The following is a 21,398-nucleotide window of genomic DNA, read 5'->3' on the forward strand; positions in this document are numbered from 1 at the left end:
TGGAAAGAAAAAGGAAAACAAAAGACCTGACTCTATTCTACAAATGCTCAACATAACAGAAATACATCGGTGGCACCAACCCATAACCTAGTGGAATAACAACAGTAACGCTGCGTGTATGTGGGTGTGTACAGGGTACCCCAGCCTTACCTCAGTCCCACTTCCCCCGCCACAAACCTCAATGGAAAAAAAACAAGCCCCGAGAGAGAGCACAGTGAGAGGCTTTATAGTTGCCCTCCATATCGGATTGGCCGGAGTGTGGGCCAATACCGGGGTGCTCTGGAGGCAGGGCCAGCCAATACTCCGCCCCTCACCTGCAGGACAAACAAAAAAAAGGTGAGGGCAAGAGGCACAAATCTCTACACGTAACACCCCCACACATAAAAGTCCAACCAAAGGTTTGGACAATCATTTAGTTATAATGCACGAGACAGGGCATCGGCGAGTACATTTTCAGAACCCTTTTTATGCACAATCTCCAGGTTGTAGTTCTGAACAATCAGGGACCAACGCATTAGGCGGTGGTTACTGTTGTACATCCTGGAGAGGAAGACTAGAGGGTTGTGGTCAGTGAAAACCTTTATAGGTTTACCAGTGGAGACAAGATATACTTCAAAATGTTGCAAAGCATACAACAGTGCAAGGGTTTCTTTCTCTATTGTGGAGTACTTTAGTTGGTGTTTGTCAAATTTCCTTGAAAAGTAGGCCACAGGATGGTCGATGCCCTGGAAATCCTCCTGTAGGAGTACAGCTCCTGCTCCCACAGCGCTGGCATCAACTTCTAACTTAAATGGCACGGAAAAGTTTGGCGCAGACAAGACAGGGTTACAACTGAGAAGCCACTTGAGATCCTCAAAAGACTGTTGGCACTCACTAGACCAAGTAAATGGCTTCAACGGACTGGTAAGTGCAGTCAATGGGGCGGCCACCGTAGAAAAGTTTTTACAAAACCTGCGGTAGTACCCGGCCATCCCAAGAAACCGCCGCAACTCCCGCCTGGTGGTTGGCTCAGGAAAGGCAGCGATTGCAGTGATCTTTACATCCGCAGGACACACCTGGCCTCGACCAACCTGCTGACCTAGATACAAAAGAGAACCCCTCCCAAATTCACACTTTGAGAGGTTGAGAGTCAGAGACGCCTCAGCTAGACGTTTGAAAACGTCCCTTAAGGTAGCCATGTGAGAATTCCAATCATCAGAGTATATAACAATGTCATCCAAGTATGCCTTACAGTGTGGAACATCTCGCAAAACCTTGTTTACAAGTCTCTGAAAAGTAGCAGGCAGACTTTTCTTTAAAAAAAAAAAAAAAAAAAAAAAAAAAAAAAAAAAAAAAGCTTGTTACGTTTCCTCCGGTTAAGAGGGAAACGCTGACATCCAATGGGGGAATAATACAGGAACCGTGTGAGGCAGTTAAAGAAAAGTAGGTTTATTTACAAAAAAAAGAACATAACGGGTAGGTTGGAAAAAGGTGGGGGGGGGGAGAGTGTACTGTGGGGGTTGTGCCAAACAAAATTATCAAAGTACAATAAAACCAGGCCTAGCTCAACTCTGTGGAAAGAAAAAGGAAAACAAAAGACCTGACTCTATTCTACAAATGCTCAACATAACAGAAATACATCGGTGGCACCAACCCATAACCTAGTGGAATAACAACAGTAACGCTGCGTGTATGTGGGTGTGTACAGGGTACCCCAGCCTTACCTCAGTCCCACTTCCCCCGCCACAAACCTCAATGGAAAAAAAACAAGCCCCGAGAGAGAGCACAGTGAGAGGCTTTATAGTTGCCCTCCATATCGGATTGGCCGGAGTGTGGGCCAATACCGGGGTGCTCTGGAGGCAGGGCCAGCCAATACTCCGCCCCTCACCTGCAGGACAAACAAAAAAAAGGTGAGGGCAAGAGGAAGGAAGACTTTTTTTAAATTCATATTTCAGTTCTCCAATATTACAAATGTAATGGGAAAATGATATGTGACCCTTTTAAATGCTTCATTTGTATAACCAGTTTATTAGTTGCAAGTGCTTAGGTCACAAAGGCCCTGACATACGAACTGATGTCTCCCACTTGGATTAGATGTTTCCAGCGTCATAGCTGTAGAGATTGAACAAAGTGTTTGTTATGTCTATGACCACCTTTGTTTAAGCATGTTGGGAGAGCAAGGATACGGTCAAAGAACTGACGTGTCTCACATGGACGAGGTGTTCCCAGTACCCTGGCTGTAGATACTCAACAAGATGGTTAACGGTTTCTGTTGACGCCACCGATATCTAAATTTAGGTATAAGAACTGCCTCGATGTGTTGGGAAGAAAAAAGGAGGTTCTTGACAGTCTACTGACCACGTAGCTGTTGTGACCCTTTTTCCCTTGCAAGGAAATAAACGGAGAAAAGACATACTTGACTCAGAGCCTTTGATTCTTACTTAACGATTGTCTGTGCAAAATCTTCCACCACAATTTGGTGTCAGAAGTGGGATCGTTTGAAGCTCCGTCGGGACTCCGAGGACGTCCGGGAAGGGACCCCTTCAGGATCCACCAAACGTGATTCTGCCCTATACCTCATCACACTCAGAGAGAGGGGACCGGCGACCAAAAGAGACCTGATTGGCTTCAACACGATCCGATGAGGAAGATTTTCACACGAATCGGGTAAGAAGTTGATATTCTGATTTTCAAACGGGGCTTCCTGAATTATAACGGTGATAACAGATTACAAAGACGGGTATTTAGTACTTTGGGATTTTTTTAAAATTATTTTTTCTCTCTCTTCTTAGAAAATCCAAATTTCGGTTATTTGATTGGGCTTCTAATGATGATAACTTGTCTTTTTATCCGGTTATTTGAAAAATGTGTATAAAATTATAAGAGTAATTGTACAGTATTTCCGGTTCATCAGCATCCAACTTTTTACTGAGGAAGACAGGGAGCAATGTGCGCATTTACGATTGTATTCAGACTAACTATCTGAAAATCGCATAATTGTGACCCTTGACCAAGGGGGAAGACAGGGGCAATTTGCGTCGCATTATTGTGACCCTTGACCTAAAAGGGGAAGACAGGGGCAATTTGCGTATTACGATTGTATTCAGACTAACACTCTGAAAACGCATAATTGTGACCCTTGACCAAAGGGGAAGACAGGGGCAATTGACAATTGTGACCCTTGACCGAAGGGGAAGATAGGAGGGATTTTGAGAGTTCACTGAAATCGCAAAATCTCAGCCCTTGACCTAACAGGAAGACAGGAAAAATATCGGGGTTTTCGGACAGTAATCTGAGAACAGATATTTGCGCCCTTGACCTATATTTATTAACCAATAGTTCTGGTTGGGTTTTAACTTGTATTTTTCTTACGTAAAAGAAAATCAAGACTTATAGTGACGACTATATTTTAAGGAATAAAAAGTATACTTCACCACGCCTGAAAGATGGGTGGTGTACAGGGTAAAGGTAAAAAGGAAATGGGTTCTCCGGAGGGACCCATTGTGGATCTGATGAGAAGGAAATATGGAGATCAATCTTTAGAGTTTTTGCCCGAGTGGTCAAAAGATTTTGGGTTCCCTGCAAATGGTTCTTTCAGTAGAATAAAACTGAACATGTTACGAACAGGCTTAGAGGCAAAAGAGAAGGGTATAAAAACTCAGAGGGTGATAAAAGGCAAAGACTTGGAGGACATTGAGAAACAAAGTAAATGGTTAAAATGGTGGGAGGATGAATGTGAATGTAGAGAAAGGAAACAAATGGCTAAAGAATTGACATGCGCAAAAACCACATTGGTTGAAAAAACAGATCCAAATGTTATTGAACAAAATGACCGATGTGCTTCTTCTCCCTTGTATCCGAGTCTCACAGGGGCTGGCGGCCCTCTCCTCAACACATGCCCACCACCGTACCCTGCTTCATCTGCGAACCAGCAACCTTCGTCTGCATGGTCACAAGCTCCAAAAGTTCACTACACCCGGCAGAGAGAGGAAAAGGAAGCGGCAGTGAAAGCAGCACAGGAACGACTCCTTGGCGAAGAGGAGGAAAAGAGACAGGCTGCTCTCCTAACTCGATCTCGCTCTCCAGGAGCAACCGGAGGGGACACTTCTGCCATCAACAAACTGATAGCAGAGCAACCATCTACATCAGATGGTTTCCCCCTCTTTCGACCCAGAGGGAGTTCCCCCGGATGCAAAATCTGTGCTCCAAACCCCAATGATTCAAGTACCAGGACACTCAGGTCCCATACTTGTTTTCCGGCCTTGGACTGATACGGACATTAGAGCTGCAATGGCTCATCTCCCGCCGATACAGCACTCGGGAAGACTGTTTGCTGAAGCATTCATGGACTTCTGTAAGCAATTCCTGCCCAACTTTGCTGAAATTCGACGTGTTCTAATGAGTCACGTGGGTCCGACTCACTACCAAAAGCTCAACCAGCTGGTTGCAGGAGACACCAGTGCGGCCGATGTTGAATGGAGTTCAAATCAAAATAAGCCGTACAGAGACGCACTCACGGCTTTGAGCGACGGCATAAAGACATTGTTCCCTGACAAAGTGGATATGACTCCCATCAACAATACCAAGCAGGCAGCGGGTGAGTCCGTCCATGATTACTACCAAAGACTTCTCACAGTGTTTAATCTTAACAGTGGCATTCCACAACCCGCCGTGTTAGGAGACGCTCTGGGGACGTGGGAATCACACCTGAAGAATGCTTTCATGAATGGACTATTGCCCGACATAAAAATGATTGTGCAGCGTTCTGTGGCTGGAATGGAAGACTCGCGACTCGCGGATGTAAAGAAACATGCTGCGCATGCGCAATCCATGGACATAGAGAGAACTGACCACGAGGGGAAACGGCGGTCACGTCAGATCTATTGTAAGCCGAGTTTTCCTCCAGTGAACTTTTTTAATAAACAAAATGCCCTCTGGTGATTCTGTATTCACACGACAATATACAAGGAACACACTTTTCTATCTACAATTGAAGTAATGGATCGTTGTGACATGTATGTTCTCCTGTGTATTTTAAAATGTTGTATGCTCTCCTTTATTTTGGATTAACACCAGATTGTTTATGTTAATACATTGAAGAGATATTATTTGAAATATTCTCAATGTATAACCTTTTTTTTTGGTTGATCTTTAGTTATATGTGATTCCGGTGAATGACACTACAGCTGTAACGCTTTTGTATTTTCTTTTTCTTGCAGCATTGTTTGCTGATGATGGATGTTTGGAAAATGTTTTATTGCACTCATTTATATAAGAAATTGTGTGAGCAGCCATGGGCGTAACCATGGTTTAGACATAGGGGGGGTGGCTTTGCTTCGCCGGCCGCGCTGCCCCGCTGAGCGAAGCGAGGAGCACTCAGAGAGACGCTGAGGCCCGTCGGTCCCGGTGCGTTTTTCTTGACGAACGGAAATAAATTGAAAAAAAATAAGACATAACAAGAGACCGATCCATTGACACGCTTCCTTAAAGGAGAACGTATATTTTACATATTTTCTGCTGTATATTGTGTGAAACAGATAGGTATTTTCTCAATATTGTGGGTACACGACCCCCCCAAAGAATGCGTGGTTACGCCCGTGTGAGCAGCTTATTTCCAGTTTCTCGTCCTCTTGTTAGACGATGAAAACAGATAATTTCCCAGAAAATATTGCAGATTGATTGCTAAACTGAAATGAAATGAAAGAGAATATTACAGACTGATGTTTTTGACACCATTGAAGGGCAAATATGTAACCAATGCACAAAGAAACACTGATATTTGTAGGAGATGTAAGAATGTGTTGTAATAATGTGTTGTATCAGCAGGGGGCAGTGTTTATTTGCTCTTACTCGTCGTCATGAACTGATTAGACATGAGAAATAAGTTTTTATAACCCTCTTAGCATTGAAATGCTTGGAGAACATTCTCAGCTATCAAGGAAAGTTTAAGTAATACACGGTTGACAAATATCCTGGTTAGTTGTGGCCCGACAGCAATTAATTGTTGCAGTTCTGCATAATTAAAGGTGAATATAGTGAAAAGCTGCCACAGGTGCATGATTAGTTTAGTTCTGTGGTCATAACGAATACCGAGGGGATGTCGGAGTATTGAATTATTTGTAGGGATTGAAGGCTCTGCCTCCTCCGACGGTGAAGCCTGTTGAACTCACCCGTATGTAACAATCTGTGGACTTTACCCTGTCGAGAAGGAAGGTGGTCCACCTGATTCACCCGTTTCACCTGAATCATTAACACCTGCTACCAAGAGAAAGTAAATGTAAAACGCGGCTGCACAAGAGATCTTTTTGTGCATTTTCCCAGAAATGGCTGCCTGGTATTTTCTCATCTATTTCCTCGCCATTCCCTCGTGTCTGGGTGAGTTTACGTGTCGGTTGAAGTTAACATTTATACTTTTGGGTTCGACATGAAAAGTAGTTTTCAGTGTTGTGACTTGTTCTGGTATAAATATAATATCCTTCTGAAAACAATCCACTTTAATGTATAGTTGGAATGCAGTGATAGTCTGAGGACCAGGAGAATACCTGATACACGTAATCCTTTGACTACACACCTGTAGTTACACCTGTGCTGTAAAATGATCATTATGGTGGCTGCAGTTTGTGTGCTTTTATGTTGGATTGAATTATTGGTTTGACCGACAAGGAAATGGCTCAGATTGCATTGTGTTATTTTAGTCGCGACGTGATGCTACATTGAGCTGAATTGTAATCTGTTAATCGTGGTCCTTGTTCTTTCTTTACATTACATTACATGTCATTTATCTGACGCTTTTATACAAAGCAATTTATATTTCATAATTTTTTTAACCCAGCCGTAAGGGCGCAGTTAAGAGTTGGGTGTCTTTCCGTTTATTGCAAAGAAAAACAAGAAAGTCACGATTGAGAAGTCGGAACACGAGAATATTTCACAATGTTGCTCAAAGACAACCACAATCAATCAACAGAAATATTTTGAATCTCCTTTTTTTCTTTAAAACAAATCCCTTTGTCTTTAAATCAGTGATCACGGTGATAACAAAATGCACCATTAACATGTATTCATGTTAGAGAATATTAGAAAGAGCTCTGCATGATGCTCTGCAGTACAACACTAACAGTGACGACTCTCAGAGGTGATCGTACATTTAAATCAAGACCTTTTCAACACAGTGTGAGCAAATACTGAACATTTAGGATTGATACAAATAGGATTCATCGCTGATTTATTTGTATTGCATTATATTAGATTGTACAGATGATCACCTATTAACTTAGTGTCCAGGTCGGTTGAGTTTCCATCACACACTTCAATGTTACAAATAATGCTGCATGTTTCTATACGTCTCTGTTCTCCTTCATGTCTCTGTTCTCTGTGTCTAGTTTCTGGACAGTCTCCTACATTTGGTCTCAAAGGGGGAAAAGTCTTCTTGAAGCCAGACATCACTGGACATCCTGATGGAATTCGGTGGAAATTGAATGGCAACACAGTGGTAGAGTTTGAAGGCCAAGTGCAACATGTCTCCAGGCCATATGAAAACAGGATCACTCTTAACTGGGTCACTGCAGAACTCAATTTCACTCACCTCAGATTGGAAGACAGCGGAGACTACGAACTGGAAGTAGAGATCAATAACGCGTTGCATACTTCTTACTATGCACTGGAGGTCATGGGTACGTTTGAAAAAGCAAAGTGGTTAAACGCAGTTAACTGATAACAAAAGGTATCTGCATTATACAACTAGAAACCTGTTGCTACAGCAACGGCATGCCGTTAAATGGCTTGAAGACCCAACGAACAGAAAAAACGGATCACTTTTTTTACTTCTCTTTGACACTGATCAACAGAAAACAATAACACAGTTCAAAGCAAGGAAAGTTTATTTCTATGGGACATTTTAACAGCAAGTCAAATATTTACCTGTGGGTTGCAACTATATGTTGTCCACAATCTAGATATTTTTGAAGGGATTTGTTTTCACATTTAAGAGTCAATCGTTTCTGTTGGTCAATCTGAGAAAAGATTTTATCACTAGTATGAAACAATAAGGAGTGTGGGCAATATTTAAACCTTTTATAATGTTTCATGTTTTTAAATGTGTACAGTACCAGTCAGGTTTGGACCCATTTTCTCATTGAATTGAATGAGAAAATGACTGGGACTGTACATTGTAAATTGTCAGCATTTGTTAGTAAATCAAACAGCAGTGCAGAAGCTGACTTGACTGATGAGACATGACTGAGATCACACACCCAACAATATCAGAGATCAGCACATCAATTCCACTGTTATCTCGTTGTGTGGGGTCAGGACTTCGACTCAGGTGCAGAGCAATAAGGCACAGAGGTTCTTTGCAGGTTTGAAATCCTTTACTAGAAAAATAAACTAATGCAAGACAAAAGGGTGCACAGGCAAAGGCGGAATCCACACGCTCTTGAAGAAACAAAAAAGGAAGAGAGCCTGGCAACGAAGTAAAAAAACAAGTTTACCAAAAACAGCACTGGGGACTTCTAACTACAAACATACACCTCTAGGAAACACAAAAGATAACCTGACACAGACAAGTGGGGAACTGAGGCTTAAATACAGGTGGGGGTGATTGCAAACTAAACTCAGCTGTGGGGGGAAACTAGATACAGGAAGTGCCGTGGTTACAAAAATAAAACAGGAAGTTAATCTTCACCGTCTCTTCGAGTCGTCACACTCGTAATATGTTACCCATGTTTATTGTCACATTTGCTTAGTTTTATTAACAGGTCAGACTTTACTCCCATGAAAAAGTTGCTGAAGTCAATATACACATTTGTTCTTTGTAAAATTAGCAATTCCTGTGATTTTATATATCAGGATGAAGTCAGTGAGTAGTTGGCATTGGTGTCCTGTCTTCTGCCAACAGTCATTGTCGTCTTGACACTCTTTTCCTAATTAAACTCTAACTAGTTTGAATCATGACCCTGATGTTTTCCTATTATTAAACCTGATACTTCAACTTATTCATACATTTAGACCATAGAGGAACTGATAATCGTTTATTCATTAACTTATGATTTAACTCTGTGTTTATTGATGTATTCATTAAGACAAAGTCAGCAGACCCACCATTTCCTGTAAGATGAACGACGGCGGCAGCTTGAACGTATCCGGAGAGCTGGTTTGCTCTGCAGAGCCTCAACCCTCACTGAAGTTTGAGTGGGGAGCTCGTGGAAACGTGCAGCTCGGCCCACAGCTGCAAATACCTCTGGGGGATGAACATGATGATGAAGTGTACAGTTGTAGTGTGAGCAACCAGCTGAGCAAGGAAACAACTACATTCACTGCAAAGGATTGTTACCCAGGTAAGATTTCAGCTGGACTCTCAGTTTTAAAGTCGCCCACCATTCCAGATGTTTAAATAGACACTTTATACTTTAGAGTTTATTCCATACCAGTGGTTACAGGGGAAGAAGATGAGACGTAGAAGTGTTTCCTTCACCTCATCAATGATGTTAATATGAATAACCTAAGTATTGTATTAATAGATCTCTTTTCAGCTTCAACGCATGGGTACGTTTGAAAAAGCAAAGTGGTTAAATGCAGTTATCTGATAACAAAAGGTACCTGCATTATACAACTAGAAACTTGATGCGTTGCCATTGCAACGCATGCCGTTAAAAGACCAAACAAACATACATTTCAGGTTTTTTTTACAACTTCTCTTTGACACTAATCAACAGAAAACAACAAAACAGTTCCATGCCTGCAATGAGAGACACTGTGAATGCAACAAATGTGCAGGCTGAAAAGAAGAAGCTAAAACCGGAGCATTCTGAATATCACTGCAGTAACAATAAACACTGTTAGCTTTGGAGGCTAAAGAGGAAATAAATGCTGCAAGCGACAGAGAAATCTAAAGGGACAAAAACTGCTGCAGCTGACAAGAAAAACACAACCATCTATTTATTGTTGAAGAAGTCCAGTACAGCAAAACAAAGGGGAGTTGGTGAGGTCAGCTCAGTAAGGCAAGGCAAGTTTATTTATGAGGGACATTTTAACAGCAAGGCTATTCAAAGTGCTTTACATTAAACCAAACCTCATATACACACACTTTTACTCCCAGTCAAATATTAACCTGTAGGTTAAAAAATACATGTTATCCACAATCTAGATCTTTTTGACCTATATGCTTCATTTATTTTCACATTTAAGAGTATATTATTTCTGTTGATCAACTTGAGAAAAGCTTTTAAATCACTAGTATGAAACAATGTGCGTGGGCAAAATATAAACCTTTATAATGTTTCATTTTTTGAAATATGTACAGTACCAGTCAGGTTTGGACACATTTTCTCATTGAATTGAATTAGAAAAAATAACCAAACTTTTGACTGTAAATTGTCAGCAGTTGTTAGTAAATCAAACAGCAGTGCAGAATCTGACTTGACTGAACAGACATGACTGAGATTACACACCCAACAATATCACAGAGATCCACAAATCAATTCCACTGTTATCTCGTAATATGTTACCCATGTTTATTGTCATATTTGCTTAGTCTTTTATTACAAGTTCAGACTTTACTCCCATGAAAATATTGTTGAAGTCAATATACACTTTTATTCATTGTGAAATTAGCAATTCCTGTGAATTTATATATCAGGATGAAGTCAGTGAGTAGTTGGCATTGGTGTCCTGTCTTCTGCCAACAGTCATTGTCGTCTTGACATCTTTTCATAATTAAACTCTAACTAGTTTGAATCATGACCCTGATGTTTTCCTATTATTAAACCTGATACTTCAACTTATTCATACATTTAGACCATAGAGGAACAGATAATCGTTTATTCATTAACTCTGTGTTTATCGATGTATTCATTAAGACAAAGTCAGCAGACCCACCATTTCCTGTAAGATGAACGACGGCGGCAGCTTGAACGTATCCGGAGAGCTGGTTTGCTCTGCAGAGCCTCAACCCTCACTGAAGTTTGAGTGGGGAGCTCGTGGAAACGTGCAGCTCGGCCCACAGCTGCAAATACCTCTGGGTGATGAACATGATGATGAAGTGTACAGTTGTAGTGTGAGCAACCAGCTGAGCAAGGAAACAACTACATTCACTGCAAAGGATTGTTACCCAGGTAAGATTTCAGCTGGACTCTCAGTTTTAAAGTCGCCCACCATTCCAGATGTTTAAATAGACACTTTAGACTTTAGAGTTTATTCCATACCAGTGGTTACAGGGGAAAAAGATGAGACAGGAAAAGGAGTAGAAGTGTTTCCTTCACCTCATCAATGATGTTAATATGAATAACCTAAGTATTGTATTAATAGATCTCTTTTCAGCTTCAACGTGAATATACAGAATGAACAAGAGAGAAGATGTTGAGATTCTAGAATAATATGTCCAATTTTTATAGTACTCATTGAATGTTGTTGGTACTGAATGTAATGTAATGCGAAGCTGCTTTAAATATAAACTTTGGTTTCTGTGCAGAAGGAAGTTCGTCTGCAGTACCGATCACCATTGCAGTCATCATTGTTCTTGTGTTGCTCCTCGGGTGTGTGGCCATACATTGTCTTAAACGACACAATAAAGGTAAAGAATCTAAATAATTACACCTTAACCAGAAATCTTGATCTAAAAGAGGAGTACTAGTTGATATACTGACATACAGTAAATATACACTGATGTATATGGATAGTTAAAATTTAAATGTAGTAATAAGTCACAACAATAAATTGGTATATGGGGCAAGTTTCCCTGTCATCCAGATTAAATGTTCCAACAGTGTGTAGTTAAGACTATTTAGCTGCAGCATTATTTAACATTATATTGACTCCTAATTCCCACATTAAATGCAACTAACATTTTCCGTTTCCTTCAACTTTTTCTGTCCTCATGCTCTCGGCTCCAGCATGTTTTGCAGAAGAAGACGATTTGGAAAAACAATCCCTATCTGGATGTAAAGAAGGTATGAACTTGTATGTTTGCTTCAACCAGCAATTGTTTGGCTTTGATTTGGCATAAAATACTTCAAAGTTGTTCATATTAAATGTCTGACAAACTGTCATTCAGTGATAATAATACCATTAATAAAATCATACTATTTATTATGTTGTAGATTATCATTTATTGAAACTATTATGAACTAAACCAGGAAGCATTATTTGTTTACTTTCCATGCTCTCGCTTCTTTTTTTTTACAGATGAAATGACTAAACAAGAGGAGATCCCAAATAAAGGTGACAATAAAACCAGTTTTCATATTAACTTACACATTGCAGAAATAGTTTTATAAAGTAATGTGTGTGCTTTTCACTTTTTTAGGGCTTGTTGAAAGGGTGAAAAAACGTCTTGGATTGGAAGGTAACTTTTAGTTAACAAACATAAATGGTTTGCTAGAAGCTGTAACAATAACAACATCAATAACTGATGTTTATTTTCATTTGCAATAGACAAATTGTATTAACTCATTTCTGGCAGCAGATGTTTGTTGATGAAACAAACATCTGCTTTGTAACAGACATGATTGTTACACAGACACAATCAATCATAGGAGGCCTTTGACCGATATCTGCAGGAACATCTATTGCCTTACATTCCAATAATGTCGGTGTATTTTTAGCTTAAAGTCACATAAGAATTTTTTTTGTTTTTATCACTATATTTTACATTTCAATCTGTTTCAGGTTCAAATAAGAGGGAAAGTCAGAATAATGTAAAACGGAGTCTCGTACACAGAGAATCAACTCTTCCCTCTAAGCAAAAACTTTTCCAAGGGAATAAATATAGAAGGACTAATACATTTCCTGACAAACAAAACGAAGCGACGGATTTGGACCATAAAGGTAAAAGCTGCAAAGAAATATGTTTATATGCAACATTAGGACAACCTGTGTTTAGTGCAAATTGATGAATAGACTCAGATGAACTATTTTAGCTAATGATTAAATAACATACTCTCTACTTTCTGTTGGTTTCAGAGCCAGTGAAGGAGGCAGAAGCTCAGTCGACTCCTTGTGTTGAAGCTCCCCCGTCTGCTCAGGCACTTTCCCCTTTGACCGAAAGCTCTCTGAATACGGCCCCTAAAGACCCGGCTGGTGGACAAAAGGACGTCACCAACTCAGGTCAGGTGACCGGAGACTCTGCCCAGAATGAAGTCGGCGAATCCGAATCAGGAGAAGGGAAAAGAAATGATTCAGAGGACTCTACCGATCATGAACAGAGAGGTTCAACGGCATCCATAGGGACAGATATCCACCTTTCACAAGGAGAAAATAACACAAGCAAAGAGAGCCAGAAGGTAAATGTCAGACCTGTTTCTGAAGATGAAGATGCAAGTAAAACAAATGCAGGAGACCATGAAGAAACAGACACACAACAGCATCTGAATTCAGCAAACTCTGAGCAAACTCAGAGCCCAAGAACCAAACTAGACCACAGCAACACTGATGCTGGTCCAGTGTCCTCAGACACTAAACAAGCACAACCAGACGAAGAAGAAGAGCACGAGACCTCCACTGACTCACAGGACACGGAGGGGCAGTCAGATGAAGGCGAGAAAAAAATTGTTGAAGATAAAAGTAAAACAAATGCAGGAGACCATGAAGAAACAGACACACAACAGCATCTGAATTCAGCAAACTCTGAGCAACCTCAGAGCCCAAGAACCAAACTAGACCACAGCAACACTGATGCTGGTCCAGTGTCCTCAGACACCAAACCAGCACAACCAGACGAAGAAGAAGAGCACGAGACCTCCACTGACTCACAGGACACGGAGGGGCAGTCAGATGAAGGCGAGAAAAAAATTGTTGAAGATAAAAGTAAAACAAATGCAGGAGACCATGAAGAAACAGACACACAACAGCATCTGAATTCAGCAAACTCTGAGCAAACTCAGAGCCCAAGAACCAAACTAGACCACAGCAACACTGATGCTGGTCCAGTGTCCTCAGACACTAAACCAGCACAACCAGACGAAGAAGAAGAGCACGAGACCTCCACTGACTCACAGGACACGGAGGGGCAGTCAGATGAAGGCGAGAAAAAAATTGTTGAAGATAAAAGTAAAACAAATGCAGGAGACCATGAAGAAACAGACACACAACAGCATCTGAATTCAGCAAACTCTGAGCAAACTCAGAGCCCAAGAACCAAACCAGACCACAGCAACACTGATGCTGGTCCAGTGTCCTCAGACACTAAACAAGCACAACCAGACGAAGAAGAAGAGCACGAGACCTCCACTGACTCACAGGACACGGAGGGGCAGTCAGATGAAGGCGAGAAAAAAATTGTTGAAGATAAAAGTAAAACAAATGCAGGAGACCATGAAGAAACAGACACACAACAGCATCTGAATTCAGCAAACTCTGAGCAAACTCAGAGCCCAAGAACCAAACCAGACCACAGCAACACTGATGCTGGTCCAGTGTCCTCAGACACTAAACAAGCACAACCAGACGAAGAAGAAGAGCACGAGACCTCCACTGACTCACAGGACACGGAGGGGCAGTCAGATGAAGGCGAGAAAAAAATTGTTGAAGATAAAAGTAAAACAAATGCAGGAGACCATGAAGAAACAGACACACAACAGCATCTGAATTCAGCAAACTCTGAGCAAACTCAGAGCCCAAGAACCAAACCAGACCACAGCAACACTGATGCTGGTCCAGTGTCCTCAGACACTAAACAAGCACAACCAGACGAAGAAGAAGAGCACGAGACCTCCACTGACTCACAGGACACGGAGGGGCAGTCAGATGAAGGCGAGAAAAAAATTGTTGAAGATAAAAGTAAAACAAATGCAGGAGACCATGAAGAAACAGACACACAACAGCATCTGAATTCAGCAAACTCTGAGCAAACTCAGAGCCCAAGAACCAAACCAGACCACAGCAACACTGATGCTGGTCCAGTGTCCTCAGACACTAAACCAGCACAACCAGACGAAGAAGAAGAGCACGAGACCTCCACTGACTCACAGGACACGGAGGGGCAGTCAGATGAAGGCGAGAAAAAAATCGTTGAAGATAAAAGTAAAACAAATGCAGGAGACCATGAAGAAACAGACACACAACAGCATCTGAATTCAGCAAACTCTGAGCAACCTCAGAGCCCAAGAACCAAACCAGACCACAGCAACACTGATGCTGGTCCAGTGTCCTCAGACACTAAACCAGCACAACCAGAAGCTCCCCCGACTGCTCAGGCACTTTCCCCTTTGACCGAAAGCTCTCTGAATACGGCCCCTAAAGACCCGGCTGGTGGACTAAAGGATGTCGCCAAACCTACAAAGTGTTGTATACTATAGCGTGTGTCTGTCCACCTGTGGGGCTCTGCGGGTTGTTTGGAGCATGGCTGCAGGGTGAGCATGGGGAACAAACTTTCTTTTGACCGTCACTGGAATAATTATTGTTTCTAACGTCACTACGAAGTTTTATGCGCTGTAGATCCTCTCTTGACTGATGAAAGGCATCTATCAATGTAAGTGATTGGCGTGTATTCTTTCTGCTGGTGAAACGGAGTAAGATCAGATGAAATACTTCAGTGTGACGCGTCTTGAGTATTATCTCCTCATGTCTTAGCCTGCTGCGGCTTTTGGATAGTTTTTGTTGTGTATAAGCTGCTACATATCCCTGAATAACAGCTATGTTGTTACTTTTTTATGGTTTTCTACTGAACTAAGCAATTACAAATATGAATGTATGTCTAACTTATCAAATTAGGAGCATTAATCTGTCATTTTGTGACTTTATGAAAAGGAAGACTTTTTAAAATGTATCAGTTCTCCAATATTACAAACTTCAATCCGTACAACATGAGACATCCTTCGTCCCAGGATCCTCACATAGGTACACGAAAAACTCCCCAAAATACATCTATTGTAAGCCGAGTTTTCGTCCAGTGACTATGTTATGACAACACTTATTAAGCTTTTTAAGAAACAAAATGCTTCATTGAAGATGTTGATCACATTAAAAATCATTTTCATCGAGTTCATGAAGGACCAATGAAGTGATTCTGTATTCATAATGGTACAAGAAACACACCTTTCTATCTACAATCAAAATAATGGATCATTGTGACATGTATGTTCTCCCGTGTATTTTGAAATGTTGTTTGCTCTCCTTTATTTTGTATTGACACCAGATTGTTTATGCTAATTCATTGATTCAAAGTCATGTGAATGACACTGCAGCTGTAATGCTTTTGTATTTTGTTTTAATTTTTCTTGCTGATGATGGATTTTTAAAAATGTCTTATTGCACTAATTTATATAAGAAATTCTATCGTGAGGGGCTTATTTCCAGTTATTTGTCTTTTTGTTCGATGATGAAAACCGATCATTTTCCAAATAAATATTGCAGAATTATTGCTAAAATGATGAAATAAAGTACATTATTACAGGCTGATGTTTTTGACAGCTTCGCACGGTAAATCTATAACTAAGAAATACTGAGAGTGCATCAGCAGATGCTGAGATTTGTAGGAGATGTAAGAATGTGTTGTATCAGCAGGGGGCAGTGTTTATTTGCTCTTACTCGTCGTCATGAACTGATTAGACATCAGAAATGAGTTTTTATAACCCTCTTAGCACTGAAACGCTTGGAGAACATTATCAGCTATAAAGGCAAGTTTAAGTAATACACAGTTGAAAAATATCGGAGTTAGTTGTGGCCCAACAGCAATTAATTCCAGAAAAATTATGAAGTCTAAAACGCACCGATATGTGATGTTGCCTTTAGTTCAGGGACGATGTTTATGAGGGCCGATTAAATGCAGCGTGTGGGACTTTGTTGCAGTTCTGCATAATTAAAGGTGAATTTAGTGAAAAGCTGCCACAGCAAATGTAAATGCCTCAAAAATGCAGGTTCACTGCTAAAGGACAAGCTGGTGTAGATTTCTTAAGACACTGGTTGTGCCCTGAGAGAAAGTCATGCATGATTAGTTTAACCTCTGAGTCATATTGAAGTCTGTGATCTGCTACCACCTGACCTGTGGGTTCACGGCACAAGCAGAGAATGAACACTATCATATTTCTGTGGTCATAACGAATACCGAGGGGATGTCGGAGTATTGAATTATTTGTAGGGATGGAGGCTGTGCCTCCTCCGACGGAGGGTCACAATGTGGTTCCACTGAGACATTTCTGACATGCTGATGGCAGCGGGGAGGCTCCCATGCTGCCTCACAGCCTTCCAGCCGAGCGACTGTTTCAACATCGCCAACTTGTTTTTGCATAAAACCATTTCATCCTGTGATGATTGTGTCCCTTCACATTCATCCCTAATTACACTGCTCCCTTCACATTGTTTACGTCCTTTTTTGCCTTGTTTGCAATAGGAGAGAAGAGAGAAGGGAAGAATGGGCCCCCTCCAGAATGGCCTTTTCCTTTTTGTTGATTAGCAAGCTGGGTTGTTTAAATTGCCTCCTGGAGGGCTGACGTGAAATCGAACAATATCCTCTGGCTTTAGCGACTAGCCCCACAGCTTTACATTGGTTTTTATGCAGAGTTAGAACAGACCTTGGCACTGCTCCGCTGTGGAAGCGGAGCCCGGGGAGGCCGGATCGGGGCAGGTCAGGAGAAATCAATTAATGAGTTCTGTGAAAGTTCTTGGCTGTCCTTTTCTTTTTTTCCCTGCCAAACTTTACTATGCAACCTGGGTACCCGCCACAATTACATGGATCAATTGTTATATGTGGTTGAGACGTTACAATGTAATAATATTCCTTTCCTGATACCTCTATTAAGGCCTGGTTTGTCTTTGAACCCTTTTATGAGAAGTGACATTAGACCGTTGTTTGTCATGCTGTTATTTTACTACTACAAAGTTCCTTTCTTGGGCGAAACTCAGTCTCAGTGTTTCCGAAGCAGAAAGATGATTATACCCATGGGAGCAACCAACACAGTGGAAACATTTATTACTACTTATATATCTATGAATACAAATGGGACAAATAAATAGGTGTAGGCTAGAAGATTGGACGCTGTTTGACTGTCCCCAACTAGAAATGATCTCACTAGTCAGAAATAATTCAAATAACTACAAACGAGTTCAGCTTCCTTGAAGTCTTATAAACAAAGTCCGTGCTCAGTTCATTGTTGAGATTGATCCATCTTTAATTTTGTCGTCGCTCCACTAATGAGGAATTAAATTTGAAGATGTTATCAACTGGTTCGACTGGTTGTGTTTGAACAGCAGATCGGTTCATCAACCGCTGCCGTGTTTACATCCACTGACCACAGAATAAACACGGGTCAGCAGACCTGCCGGCTGAATGAAGGTGTGCGCGGCGGCACACTTGATTCCTTAACATCTGGACAGCTTAAAGCTAATTAGAGAGTCTCGGGCACATCTTTGTTTACGACTATGACCACTTCTTTGTGCCTGTAAACTTTCTCTGTCACACAACATCTTTGCAATAATTTCCCCCCTGAAACATCAATTGTTTAGCCAATAAGTAAATATTTTCTTCTGCTTGGCCAGGAAAGATCTCAGAGTATTTGCTTTTTGTCGGTGAAGTTTTTCCTGGGCTTTTGCTTTGGTGACGGTTCCCATGTGTATTTATCTAAACAGTTTAGCTAAGCATGAAACCGGGACAAACTACAGACTAGTATAATGTAGTAATGTAATGATGTCCAATCAATAGTTTGGTGCTCCTGTATCCGAATGAATCCCCTGACCTTTCTTTATAGCACCACTATCAGAAAAACCTTCATCATTTAACATTTATCACTTTCCTTCCCGTCTCAGCGTGTGTTTAATACTAAATTAGTAAGAACTTCCATGCTGATGTTCACATTTATCCCAAAGCACTATTTTCCTGTGTAGTTACAGACACAACAAGCCGATATGTGGACTGTGTTCTTATGCTATTTGTCAATGAAATCCGTCATTTGAAATTGCGAAAGGTCTCAGAGAGCGAGGAGTGTTTTGAGTGGCGTAATATAGATCCATCTCTATTTCACTTACAATGTCCCCTACCAGTGAGAACCAGCCTGTTTTAACGCTTGTCTTAAACAACCAGCACTGCATGACGCAAAGATAAGATCTGCAGTTGTTGGACACTCTTCCCTTTGTATGAGCAGACCTGTCAAAAAACTAATCTGTTGCCATTTCTTTGAAGTATGCGTTACCCGTTTCAAAAATTATATGAGCACCATAGACAGTCTCTATAAGAACCAGCACAGGAAATCACTTGTTTTTAGTTTTGTGTGTTCCTCAACCTTCTTTTCTCACTATCTTAGTCACCCAGTTTAGAGCTTTGTCAGTTCTTTATTTGAACAAGCTGGCCGTCAACGGGCCACGCTGCAGAACCTGACACAATTCTCTTGTGGTCGAATGGAAACGACATGCAGCACACCGCCTGCATTGTCTGATGTGAAGATTAAAGCCAATCAAAACCAAATTAATTCTCCTCAACTCTGAGCCGGTGGATGCCGGGACCACCAGAGGGGAACAGTTTGCTCGGCTATGTCATCAGAATCATTATCACTGATCTCAGTCTCCCCCTCTCCTCCTCTGAGTGTTTCACTGAAACTTCTCATGGCCGACAGTCGCTTCTCATCACTTGTCTTTGCCAGAATAACACAATGCATTCGAGTGCAAAGAGATTCTCTGGCTTTGAATCCACACGCCTCTACTCGACTCCAATAATAATCTTCACACCAAAAAGATGACGGTCAGCCACATTCCTCGAGCCTCCATTAGTGTGTTTATCGAATGAATGCATTTATACCGGACATGGGTTTATTTATTTTTTCATCTGACTCACTGATTGATCGTTATTGAAGAATTGACAAAATTCCATTTTGAGGTGCTGTAAAAAGGAATAAAATCAGTCAGGCTTGAATAATAAAGCTCAACTTGTTTCTTTTAGTAAAATAGATCCAGAATTTTGGGGACAAGTGTGGCTTTTTAACATCTTCATGAAAATGCGATGTTACCAAAACAACATGTAGAACACTCTGCCCGGCTCTGTTGTGGTCGATGCAGAGCCTGGATACGTCCAAATGCGCTCCATATGTCTGGCAACGCCGCTGACCCCTCTTTCTCAAACACTGCCAGGGTTTGACGCCGGACCAATGTGCGGTGACGTGTTTGTTTTATTTTACCCGCGTATCACAGCAGTAAAAATACCAGTGAAACCTAACAAGGAGAAATAGAATGACTACTGTGTAATTTTCTAGTGGATAAACCTTGCCACTGATTCCAATGGGATTCCCTGGGGGGAGGGGTTCTATATAGGTATATGGGGGGAAAGAAAAACTCTTGCTGCTAGAGCTCAACGTGTGAGACAGAAAGTTAGTGCACGTGAAGGCGAGTGTATTGTTCTATAATTCATCATTTGTTTCACTTCTGTTTCCCCCGATCTGCCTGTTGGGGAACCGCCACGGACCGTGTTGGTGGCACCTGGCATACGGCAGCAGAGAGTGCATACGTGCGCACGCCGGTAGAGGAGCGGCATGTATGTCATTGTACATGCTCAAACATTTGCGCATGTGTTTATCTGCACATGAAAACATGTCCACTTTTTGTGTGCTGATTCCTGCCTTCACCCGCGTGTAGTCGGGGATCTGGCCGGTTCCTCTCCGCCCACGGTGGGCCTCTCTCAGCCAGATGGACGGTCTCAGCCAGCGGCGGAGAGGTGACAGCTGGCTGGCCCGGCCCCTCCTGGCCAAAGGTCTGGATCCTGTCCTCTGACAGCTCCTGACAGCTCCTGATGGGTGACGAGTCTCCCGTCCCCCCCCCCCTAAACCCCCACACCCACCAGCTTGCATCATGGAAACTCCTTGTTTACTGAGAAATCGCTGATGTCTCACAGCGGACTTTGATGAAATGTAAACGATATGAGCCGCACCCTGGCGGGATGACGCCTGGATTCATAAGCGTTCTAGAGGAAGGAGACACCCTAATGATGATTGAATGATTAGATCTTTTCAATGGCTTTTTTACAGAGAAAGAGTAATAACTGTTCAAATCAAAAGTGAAGTAAGACAGCAGGTCATAATTCTTACTGACAATATAAGAAGTCATTTCATAAATACTCTCATAAATTAGACTAAGCTTGTGCTACTTGTACTCACTTCACTGAACGTAGCTGCTCGCTTCTCTCGCTCTCAGTCCACGCTGGCCTTGACATTTGGGTCGACTCGTTAGAGAGGCTGGAGGCCTCCGCCGCAGCGACCTGAGGGATGGTTGCTCGAGTCGGGGACCGTGCACAGGGACTCTGTAATGTGTGAGTCATTAACTTCGGCTTCCATGCAGCAGAAGGCACCGCTTCAGCAGGACGGAGATATTGGGGCTGCGCTAAAAAGCGAGCCTGCCGGGTTCTGTGTTAATGAGACAACGCTGCGGGGATGAGGAGAACACACACGGAGCAACCGGGAGACGTCTGCTGGCCTCCCGAAAGGTAATTCCCTTAAATGAAAAGCAGACTG

The 21,398-nt window shown here is 41.8% G+C and overlaps 1 protein-coding gene across 2 annotated transcripts; it reads left to right on the forward strand.

Annotated features, from left to right (window-relative positions):
- Positions 1 to 6,194: 6,194 nt before the first annotated feature.
- LOC120814213 (uncharacterized) lies at positions 6,195 to 16,337 on the forward strand. 2 transcript variants are annotated; one of them, XM_078090369.1, is made up of 10 exons: positions 6,195 to 6,354; positions 7,359 to 7,649; positions 9,057 to 9,311; positions 10,833 to 11,087; positions 11,444 to 11,545; positions 11,865 to 11,921; positions 12,157 to 12,192; positions 12,278 to 12,316; positions 12,640 to 12,798; positions 12,934 to 16,337. In XM_078090369.1, the coding sequence occupies exons 1-10, from the start codon at positions 6,303 to 6,305 to the stop codon at positions 15,264 to 15,266; spliced, it is 3,579 nt and encodes a 1,192-aa protein (XP_077946495.1). In that variant the 5' UTR covers positions 6,195 to 6,302; the 3' UTR covers positions 15,267 to 16,337. The 2 variants fall into 2 exon arrangements, with proteins under 2 accessions (XP_077946495.1, XP_077946496.1); XM_078090370.1 differs by lacking the exons at positions 9,057 to 9,311; positions 10,833 to 11,087 and having other exon boundaries at positions 6,196 to 6,354.
- Positions 16,338 to 21,398: the final 5,061 nt, after the last annotated feature.

The sequence above is a fragment of the Gasterosteus aculeatus genome, chromosome 16, assembly GCF_964276395.1.
Source record: "Gasterosteus aculeatus chromosome 16, fGasAcu3.hap1.1, whole genome shotgun sequence".
Lineage (NCBI taxonomy): Eukaryota > Metazoa > Chordata > Actinopteri > Perciformes > Gasterosteidae > Gasterosteus > Gasterosteus aculeatus.